Source organism: Vespa velutina, chromosome 2 (assembly GCF_912470025.1).
Source record: "Vespa velutina chromosome 2, iVesVel2.1, whole genome shotgun sequence".
Classification (NCBI taxonomy): Eukaryota; Metazoa; Arthropoda; class Insecta; order Hymenoptera; family Vespidae; genus Vespa; species Vespa velutina.
The window spans coordinates 2,110,936-2,122,188 of record NC_062189.1 but is presented as its reverse complement, the minus strand read 5'-3'; the positions used below and the strand labels follow the sequence as shown (position 1 = coordinate 2,122,188).

The following is an 11,253-nucleotide window of genomic DNA, read 5'->3' as shown; positions in this document are numbered from 1 at the left end:
CAAAAAAAAAAAAGATAAGATAAGAAAAAAAAAAAATATGAAATATCTAAAAAAGAATAAACAAAAAATGATATATCCCTCAAATATTAGAATCCGTCTATCTCTTGTGATCTTGCCCTAACAATTTATATATATATATATATATATATATATATATATATATATATATATATATATATATATATATAATAATTTATATATATATATATATATATATATATATGTATATGTATATATATATCCTTATTCATCCACTAATTCCCAAAGCATAAGGGCAGCATCGGTTCCACCAACGGTAACAATATTTCGATCGTTATACAAAAATCTACTACAAGCTACCAACGAGCTGTAAACCTTTTCTTCTACATATTCTGCTTTTGCGCTGGTGCATGGATATCTAAAAAGTCTTAAATAACCTTCGGCGTCTCCGCTGACAAGCATATCGTGCGCTGCTGATCTACAGGCTGTGGTGAGAACCGTTGTCAATGGATAATAACGATTATTCCACATACCTGTTGAAATTTAAAAGAATAATAAATAGTTTATCGTTCTTACATAAAAGAGTAATATATATCTCTCATTACATACAAGATGGATCTTCAAAATATAAGCAAAAAATTTTTAGATAATATTATAAATTTTTGTTTTTATATTATAAAACTACATGTCTAGAGTAATTGATTTTTAAAATCACTTAAGGACTTTTGATTCGCTCCTTATATTACATATAAACAAAGAGAGAGAGAGAGAGAGAGAGAGAGAGAGAGAGAGAGAGAGAGAGAGAGAGAGAGAGAGAGAGAGAGAGAGAGAGAGAGAGAGAGAGAGAGAGAGAGAGAGAGAGAATTGAGATCATATGTTAAAAATAATTACCTGAGACCATGTATCCTACTGTACAATTGTGTGTATGCCATTTAACATCTTTCATAACTAATGGACTTTTTTCAGATGAAAGTGCTTTTACATCCCCTATATATAAACATATACACGCATACACATATATATATATATATATTTACATATGCATATAATATATAATTAAAAAATGTAATAATATTTTTAAATTGAAGAAATAACTCACAAAAAACAAGATCATAGTCCTGTGTCACCGTTTGCAAAAATCTGTTATCAGAACTCCAATCGAGTTGTACCAAAGGTTGTGTTCCACGTATCTTGTTACTTTTTTTGTAAGAAAAACCGTCCCTTGATACTCGAAAGAGATATATACTACCATTTTGCGAACCCATCGCAACGGTTTCAGCAGCTAAAATAACAATAATAAAGAATTAAGAGAAATTAACTTATTGAAGTTTAGAATATAATTTAGTAAAAGAATTTCATACTTGGATTATATCCAATACATGATAAAGGCGATCCGCAAACTCTTAAAGTTGCTACAGCAGCACCTGTATCAGCTGCTAAGACAAGCAAATGTCCATCAGATGAACCTGCAGCCAAGGCTACACCAAAAGGATGAAATGCTATGCAAATGCATTCGAAGCCAACCTGAAAGGATATATAATTTTATAAGAGACAATCGCAATTGAAACCATTTGTTGATATAAGCTGTAATAAATAATATTACCTGAGTTGTCCATAACAATTTATGTCTTCGCCAAAGTGCAATATTTTTATCATGACCTGCTGTGGCAAAAACTTCATCATCTGGATGAACAGCAAGGCCCCACAATTGTCTACCATGACCAAAAACCACTTGATTGAATCTTCTTTGTAAAGATCCCTCCAATATAATATTTTTCGTCGTTCCAACGTAAATATTGCCATCGTTTCTTCCTGGTCGTTGAGGATAAATACTACGAACTCCTCCAGCTGCTTCCGGTAACTTGGTTTATACATCAAAATATAAACAGTTTTATTTTTAATTAGAGACGATATTATTTACATATATGACTTGACTTTAATATTAAGTTTACCTTAGTGTCGGTAATACGTTTGTAATTCTGTAGAGAGTCCCAAGCCGCAATTTTGCGATCTTTTTCACCACCAGACAGCAATGTACCTTCGGACAACATTACCAGAGAACTGATACCTTTGTTATGAGCTTCGAATTCCATTCTAACGAAATAAGCACCATCTGCATCAACTGAGTATACCGTAATAAATCCATCGCTATCAGCCGTGATAACGTCACCATCTTGTTCGAATTGAATACTCGTCACATGTGTACGCGATGGCTTGAAAAATATAATTGAATTTTACAATTATGAATATTCTGGAATTAATTACGCTTGTAATGAGTTGTGACAATTTTTCTTACAGGTTTAATAATATCAGTCCGTTCAAAAAAACCGTCTTTCCGTCGATTCCAAAATGTTAAATGTCCACGTCCATGCGTTATTAATAAGTTATCGTCCAATGGATGAAAAGCTGCACCTGTTAGATCTTCTTGCATAGTCTATTAATAACAAAAAAAAAAAAAAAATTGAGATCAAAATATTCATTCGGAATAAATATTATTTATTTATATAAGATTTACTGACCGCGACTTTACCCAATAAGTGACCCCATTGCCATTGCCACACCGAGAGAATGGCTTCTCTTCCAGCATCAACAGCAAGTACATAGCTACCACCGTTCTATTAATATACAATAATTAATAGATAATTAATATAATATAGTATGTTTTTTTTCTATATATACGTTTATATATATATTACATATATATAATGTATATACCAATTGAGAGAAAGCCAATGCTGATACTCCTATTTGAAACTCAGTCATTCCAAAAACATAAAGAGTTAAAAGAGTTTCCGTTGACCAAATACGAACATGAGGTTGAGCTTTTCGATGTCTGCCAGCTCTTTGACCAGATGCTACGAGTTCTCTGCTAGGATGTATCTGTAAAATATTATCGTACCAGAATCAATTCAAGTACAATTAATTATTGCATATGTCAATCGAGAATGAAACGATGAAATGATCTTATTTCTATGATAAACTTACTTCCATACAAGTAATATCCTCGGTATGACCAATGTAATGTCTTTGTGCATTTTCTTCTCTATCAAAGAGAACTGCAACTGCAGCAACATAATACAATAATTCTCCACTTGGTAACACCCATAGATTTCTACGGGTGTCAGTACCACGGTAACCGTAGACCCATTCTAATTGTAATTTTTTATCTGGCGGGGAATTATCAACTGGTGGCAAACGTGATGGCGGATAAAATGATCTTCTAAGACCTCTGATAGTTACTCTAACGGGTTCGTCTCTTAAAACCTCTACGACACTGTAATCTGGATCAGAAAAAGATAAGAAAAACATTCATATATATAATATATAATAATTAAATCAAACAAAATTGTTTATAGAGATATTTGAATTAAATTTTTTTTTGAAAATTATTCTTATACCATTAACTCGAACAACTTCGGAATCCGGTGCGTAAAGTGCTCGAGGTCTACTTTTACTTCGAGCTCGTCTCTGACGGCCAAGATCTTCCACCAATGTTGGTGGCCCACGTGATCTTGATCTTCTAGTTGGAGAGGCTGTTATAGTACTAGATATACCCATACTAGAGCCAGTGCCCAAATAAAATGTATCTATATCGGCGAACTCATTTCTCAATTGCGAGAAACTTCTTACCTGTTTTTTAAAATGATAGAGATTAATTTTTGTCTTATCTTGTCTTGTCTTGTTTTGTCTTGTCTTGTCTTGTCTTGTCTTGTCTTGTCTTGTCTTGTCTTGTCTTGTCTTCTCTCTTGGAGATAGATGTTCAATGATAAATTTATTAAGTGCATTATTATATATGCTCTAAGATAAAGTTTTAACAATGTGTAATACACAATTGAGTATAGACTAACCTAACGATTGTTCTCGTAGAAGAAAATTGGTCAATTTGAAATTCATATATGATCGTGACCTGGAAAGATGAATCTCTGACCTTTTTCCATAGCATATCTAATCCAACTTCTTGATCAACTTTTTAACTTATAACCGTGTTATATATTCATGGACTAAAACTAAACAGAAAGTAAACCTCTAACATTTTACTGGAAAAATGTAATTACGATATCGAAACCGTATCGTATTTATTAGCAAAACTCTTCATAAAAATTATTTATTTAATACATTATATTTAATTATGTCTGAATTAATTCTGAATAAAATATTTATTCACTAACGTTAATTATATAAATTCGATTATTAATTTAATATGGATCAAATATAAGAGACTCTTAGAAACGGCACAGAAAATATTACAATAACGTATACGTACGGGAATGAAATAAAGTAGTTATTAAGAAGTGTCATTTAGAGTGAAGATTACAATTTAAACGATAGATACGATTTCAAGAAAGTGACCCTGCTAATATATATCGTCACGTTTCATTCCAATGTATGTACATAAACCAGTTTCCACATAGAACATGCATATTTATGTGGAGAAACATTATTCAAACTGATTTTATAAGTACGATGTCGGGAACCAATGTGTGTTGTCTTTCTCATTTGCATAACTCGTCAATAAACTTTCTTGTCTCATCTACGTTCTTGTCTAACTTGAATATATCGATCAATAAATGATAATAATCTAAATAGATTAGATATACATGGATCTATCTATATGTATACATGTATGCCAAAGTGTATCTCATCTTATCATATTTGACTATAATCATAGAAGAAATAAATAATGATTATTACCTCTTGACCCGAAACAGTGAACATCCTTTTAGCTCCATTCATTTTTAAAACTTGACCAAGATCCTCTAATACTTCTTCGAACGGTTGAGAAGTTCGAAGATTTAGTAGAACACGGCACTGTAAATATATAAATATTTATACATGTCTGTATATGTAGATATTAGGTGTTTCGTAACATGTTGGTCTCACTTTATCGATGTACAGGAGATATTGAAACAATAAAAATGTTGTACCTCATTTCTATGTTAGACTGATTTGTTTATTAAATTTGGTAAAATGGTTAAATAGATTCATATAAACTTTTTTCGTTGATTTAATATCACTTAACTCTTCTCAGTTCTTACTGATGAAGGTAGGTTTCACATGTTACGAAACATCGTAAATATATTCATCATATTAGACTGATAAGATTCTTTGTCTCTCTTTCTCACCTGAACAGTATGATCATGATTATTTACAATTCGGATGACACGACCTGATGAAGGTTTACCACCTCCTGGTGGTGGTGCTTCTTCGGTGATGGAAGCCTTTCTACTTAGGCTAGCTACTGCTCCTGGTCTACTTTGCCAACCTCCGGTTCCTCCTGTCCCGCTACCACTAACACCACCTCTGCTACCACCGCTGGTTGGTGTCGTGTACCAATTATTACTTTTCTTTCCATAGCTCGCCGGCTTTAAAATGATAAACATTAATTATTTTATGAATAAATTTATCAATAAAGAAATTAATAAATATTTTAAATTATACGATTTAAATCTATGTGTGTTTGAACAAAATTCTATATAAAATTATGTATTTATATAAGTATGTACGTTGTATCGAATACTTATATTGCTATACATAATGCAATAATATATATTTTTTTTTGCAAATCAATTGAATCAAATTTCAACAAATATACATATATATTTATTTGTAGAATCAACATAGTAGCAATAATATCTTTTTTAGTATTCATAACTTTAAATGAAAAAAAAAAAAAAAAAAAAAAAAAAAAAACAAAACAAATATATTATCTAAAATATGTATCTATGTATTATCATGGTACCGATATAATATAATAATATTTCTTTATTTTTTTTTTCTTTTTCTTTTTTTTAGATTAATCAAATCAAATTTCATTCGATATTTCAAATATTCGAATATTTTTTCTTTTTATAAGACACCTTTAAATTGAAAATATAATAATATTTATTTTTTTAATTTTTTTTTTTTTGTATAAGTTTTTTTAATCAAATCAATATCGAATCGTTAGCACCTGCAGCATATCGGCCGGCAGCGAAATAACTTCGAAGGAATTACTCATCAACACGACAAAACTGGTGCTGCTTGTACAGAAGTAATCAAGAGGATATTCGCGAACGGAATCGCTGTAGGAATCGTTCGCGTCCTCGTCGTCGGGGTCGTAGTCCGGCTCCAGATCGGAACGCAATGAGGAACTTTCCGACTCAATGATGATGAAATCACGAATAATTATTTCTTCGAGAAGTTAGGCACACCAAATTAATTTTCTCTATGTGGACGATTTTACGGAACACTTTACACTGTACAATTTGTCACGATCACGATCACATGATTTATATATTATTATTATTATACTTTTTCCTTCGTTCTCTCTCGTCTTCGTGACCCGCACGATACTTTGATTCTTATCTCTGTCCTTATACGTCACTATGAAAATTTGAAAAAAAAAAAAAAAAAATAGAAACAAATACAAAAAGAAAAACAGAAAACGAAATCGTGCGAAGTCTGAATACGAAAATACGAAGAAACAAAAACGACAATCGAGATCAATCAAATCGAATTTATAATAATTAGTTTAGATTTGTGTTGTTTTTTTTTGTAAAAAAAAAAAAAAAAAAAAAAGATCCCTTTGTAGTATTTTATAGGGAATATATAAAATGGGTAAAAAGTTAAGAAAAATTTCTCTCTTTCGTCACGAGGTGTAGCCGTAACTGTGTTCGATGAACGACTGGAAGTGTCGGATGTGTACGGCCCCATCAAGGTGGAGAACCAACTCGTAGGAACTGCAACGTTCCCTACCCCCCATTTTGCTATATACCAAGCCACTGGCTCAAGGCCAGCCAGGCAGCCACCCTCTCCGGGTGTGGCTTCAACTGGAATTAGGTTCGATACCACGAGAACGATACATGCAAATTCGTAATATCAATATTTTTCGTCCTCGAGTCCATCTATTAATCGCTAACGTAGTAGACATATGCATGTACTACAATGTACATACATATTTCTTGTGTCCCCAATTAAAATTTTATTTTTACATCGATTGGATAGATGATTATTATAATTAATTATGTATATATATATTATATATATATATATAAATAAATATATATTCAGATATATTTGATAGGAAGAATTTATGACGAATTAATTTAACTTTTTTTATTTTTTTCTTTTTAATCAAGATTATACTAAAATTTCATTTTACTTTATTACTCTTTGAAATAAAATTTTATTAATTCAACATATGAAATATATTAATTCTGTTTTATTTTAATTGATCTTTTTGGAAACAAATAAAAAGCATTCACTTGCAAATAAATTGAATATTTAAAATCTGCCGCAGTTCTTCTTACTTTTGAAATGGGTCTGTGTATGTGTGTGTTGGAACACACATAATTACAATAAAACGGTCATGCTATATTTTGTCGCATAATGACGCATGCGCTATAGGATTGAATGGACATGTAATAATGTTCTAACGAGAAACTCTTCCATAGATTTATGTTTCAGGAAATTGGGAAGATAACGAATATATATATGTATGTATGTATATATCATGAAGAATGTGAACGAATTTTATATGTACATATGTGAACGAGTTTATATATATATGAATAAATTATTGAAAAAATAAATCTTTTTTATCTTTTTTACATACTAAAAAAATATAATAAAATTATCAAAGTTATTTAATATTTTCAGTCGTATCAATATTGGGATGGATCATAGTGACATTAATGAAAAAAATATAGTGTATCGTTTTCCGGAGACATCAATGCCGGATATGTAACGATTTCAAGTCAATGTTGAATTTACGGAGATCGAGTACAGAATGGGCTAAAAATTTCTATGCGAATGAAAAGTTTTTAAATGATTTTATAATATAAATCAATAACTCTTTATCGAGATTCATTATAATTATAATTAGACTTACGATTTTATAAATTCGACTTGTAGTTATACTATATGAAAAAAGAAAAAATAAAAAAAAGTTAACCCGGAAAAGTCTCGATAATTGATTTTTAAAATAACCTGGGAATTATCGATCCATATAAAAATCCATTCTTTATGTAATATAACACTATACAAATTAGTCGTTAAATCTTAAATACATAATCATGTATCATACATACATAAACGTATGTATATTATAAAAAAAAAAGTTATTACATAATAAATGATAGTATGTGTATATATGTAGAATGAAATTGAAATTAAATCGATAGACATTAAAACAATGAAAGAATAGTTAAATCCGATCGTAGTACAGTAACAGGCAAAGTGCCTCCTACGTATTGATCCCTTGCGTTGACCAACGGTCAATGAGATACCGTTTTCTCCTACCCTACTCAAGAACCTCAGTTACCTACTTCTTAGAAGTTCCTTTTACTTTAAAGAAAAGAGAGAAAATAAAAAGTTTACGTTCTGTTATTAACCATTAATGATAATAATAATAATAATAATAATAGTAATAATAATAATAGGAATAATAATAATAATAACAGCAACAACAACAAGATTGATTCTTAAAAGAGAGAAAAAGAAAGAAAGAGAGAGAGAGAGAGAGAGAGAGAGAGAGAGAGAGAGAGAGAGAGAGAGAGAAAGAGAGAGAACGAAGTGTAAGTATGTAAATATAATTTTGATTAATTTTATTGATCCATTTATTAGGATCTATTGATTTATAATGATCAATATTGTAACAATCTGATTTAATAATTTTAATCAAAATTAATATTATTTATAATTTATTTTTAAATATAATATGGATTGATTTTATCGATCAATTTTCTTGGATCTATAAATTTTTAATGATCAATTTGTAATAATTTAAATCTGTTAATTAATTGTTCATCTTCATTTTCTTTTTTTGTTTTTTTCAAAAATATAATTCCGATTGATTTTATTGATCGATCTTATCGATTAATTTTCGTCGATCTATATATTTATATCTGCCGATCAAAATTTCGTATTCCAATGAAATATTAAAATATATAATGTTCTTATTAAAGGATAAAAGAAACCGCACACACAATAATCGCTTATATTGGGATATTATCCTAGCGATTACAAGAGTACGAAGGAAGGGATCAAAGGAAAGAGGGTGGAACAGAAAAAGAAACTTACTGCGCAAGTTCGTAAGCTCTTAACCAATCATGTACACTTTCTCCTTCCGATTCCTCCACTGTCGGCGGATTACAACCCACCTTACGATCTCAACAACACATACTATTAAGTATATAACTTCACTCCCCACTTCTTCGACATAGATTTACTTTCTACATTTAACTACGAAATCTCTCATTTTACCACGTGTATTTAATACGTTATCATGAATATGGTACATAGTATGAAATGCCTTTAGTATATTTCTATTATTATTATTATTATTGTGATTCTTGTCGTTAGGTAATTTTATTTAATCTAAAGAAATTATAAAATATTTTTATAATAAAATAGGTCGATAATATTTTTGATAATGATATATATATATATATATATATATATATATATATATATATATATATATATATATATATATATTACAGTCGAGAAATCGATCGTAGAACTTGCTCTCATTCATCGGGATAATTAATTAAAAACACACCCTAACTTTGGACTGGGGGATAAGGGTCGATTCTGATTCAGCATAAATCACTTTCTTAACGATCAATTCTTCTTTACGCTAATAAATATAGGTAATATGTCTGTCCAATTCTATGTAAATATATCTAGTTAGATTGATATTTTCTCATAATCATGATAAACACGATAAGACGATTAACCTAATTTTCTTCGTTTTACTCTAGTTATATATATATATATATATATATATATATATATATATATATATATATATATATATCAAGCTCTACGCGGTTATTGGTTGAACTCGGATAGACAGAAAGTTGGTTAAGGATACATTATGGAAATCTTGGTGTGGCAGTTTTATGAGAAAAAAAATATATGGGTCGCAGCTAAGGACTGTGGAGGGAGAAAAAGAAAAGAAAAAAATTTTTCTCACCCCGCTAATGCCACACATCCAGAGTTATGGATCTTTTAACAAACAACTAATCTCATCGACTTATTCGACCGAAAGCAATCGGCATGCAAAGTCGACGTTGAAAAGGATTGGACAATCCTTGCATAAAACTTTCTTTTTGTGGGCCACTTTAGCGGATTAAGCTTTGACCTGACACACACACACACACACACACACACAAGATAGACAGAAAGAGAATCTTACATTTACGTTGATCGAATTTTTAGATCATATATGTACGTTTGAACTCTAGGTTGAGAGAAACAGTAACGATCTACGATATACAATCGAGCGTGTTTTAGTCACACCTTAAAAAGTCTAGGAAATAGGATAGACTACTCATCCTTGACTAAATCATCCCCTTTCACACCCATGTAAACATAACGAATGCTATCTAATAGTTATTGACAGATAGGTAGGTAGATAGATAGATAGATAGATAGATAGATAAGGAAGCGAAATTTAAAAAAAAGTCTTGAATTATAACTTGCTCTAATTCGATTAGGGTTAAACGTATAACGAATAAATTACGTTCTTTCTTACTTATTCATTTTATTAAACCTGCAGATAGATCGTTAAGCCCTAAATACATACATACATACATACATATATAGATGTATATGTGTGTATATACAGTGTTAAGTAGAGATTGTGATAAGGTGTTTCTAGCAACGATTACGCACACACCATGCTCATATAACAAGGATCATGAATATTCAAACAATACGTGTCCGGTTTTGTTTTAATAACGATGAATATTTCATTTTCATCTTATAATCGAATCCCCTCTTACTACTACATGGGTGGTGCCTCTTTTTATCGTTCAAAAAATTATTTCGTCCCTTTTTCGAGGTCATTGCCCGAATCACGATTATATCTAACATAATCTGTATACACGCGATTTCTCTCTTTCTTTCTCTTGCATTGCGTTTAAGTATTACGATAACGATCCATTTTTTGCAGGCGAAGAAAAGAAAATAAACGGACCAAAAAGTTTTCTTTTTTCGTTCGCATGTAAGCGTGTGAGTTGATATTTATTTTTAAATAGAAGTCTCATCGAATCAATGGACCACACCCAAAACGCTTAATATTAACAAGAGAATTATATATGTGTTTTCGCGTGGAATAGTTGAAAAAATATGTTGGAAAAATTGTTTAACAATGACTGACCTTGAACGTTTTATAGCTTGACACGACATAAGAAGCTCCATCTTCTAATTCGTCCAAATTAACTTTCCGATCGCCGTCCATCGAGAATATGTAACGTGCTCCCCTAGGTAAATCCAAACGAAGAGATA

At 30.5% G+C, this 11,253-nt stretch overlaps 1 protein-coding gene across 3 annotated transcripts in view; it reads right to left on the bottom strand.

Annotated features, from left to right (window-relative positions):
• Positions 1-217: 217 nt before the first annotated feature.
• LOC124946486 (echinoderm microtubule-associated protein-like CG42247) overlaps positions 218-11,253 on the bottom strand; it is an 18,804-nt gene continuing 7,768 nt past the window's right edge. For 2 of the 3 annotated variants that reach the window (XM_047487230.1, XM_047487231.1), the window contains 14 exons: positions 11,126-11,253; positions 5,103-5,342; positions 4,672-4,788; positions 3,378-3,609; positions 2,965-3,260; positions 2,695-2,859; positions 2,499-2,594; positions 2,276-2,413; positions 1,932-2,192; positions 1,583-1,840; positions 1,341-1,503; positions 1,079-1,261; positions 871-966; positions 218-512 (listed from right to left, as the gene is read on the bottom strand). The exon at positions 11,126-11,253 is cut by the window's right edge and continues 50 nt beyond it. In XM_047487230.1, the coding sequence (XP_047343186.1) occupies positions 244-512; positions 871-966; positions 1,079-1,261; positions 1,341-1,503; positions 1,583-1,840; positions 1,932-2,192; positions 2,276-2,413; positions 2,499-2,594; positions 2,695-2,859; positions 2,965-3,260; positions 3,378-3,609; positions 4,672-4,788; positions 5,103-5,342; positions 11,126-11,253 (2,642 nt within the window). In that variant the 3' untranslated portion in view covers positions 218-243. Of the gene's footprint in view, positions 513-870; positions 967-1,078; positions 1,262-1,340; positions 1,504-1,582; positions 1,841-1,931; positions 2,193-2,275; positions 2,414-2,498; positions 2,595-2,694; positions 2,860-2,964; positions 3,261-3,377; positions 3,610-4,671; positions 4,789-5,102; positions 5,343-5,929; positions 6,346-11,125 lie in introns of those variants that run through there. The other variant, XM_047487232.1, reaches the window with a different exon arrangement.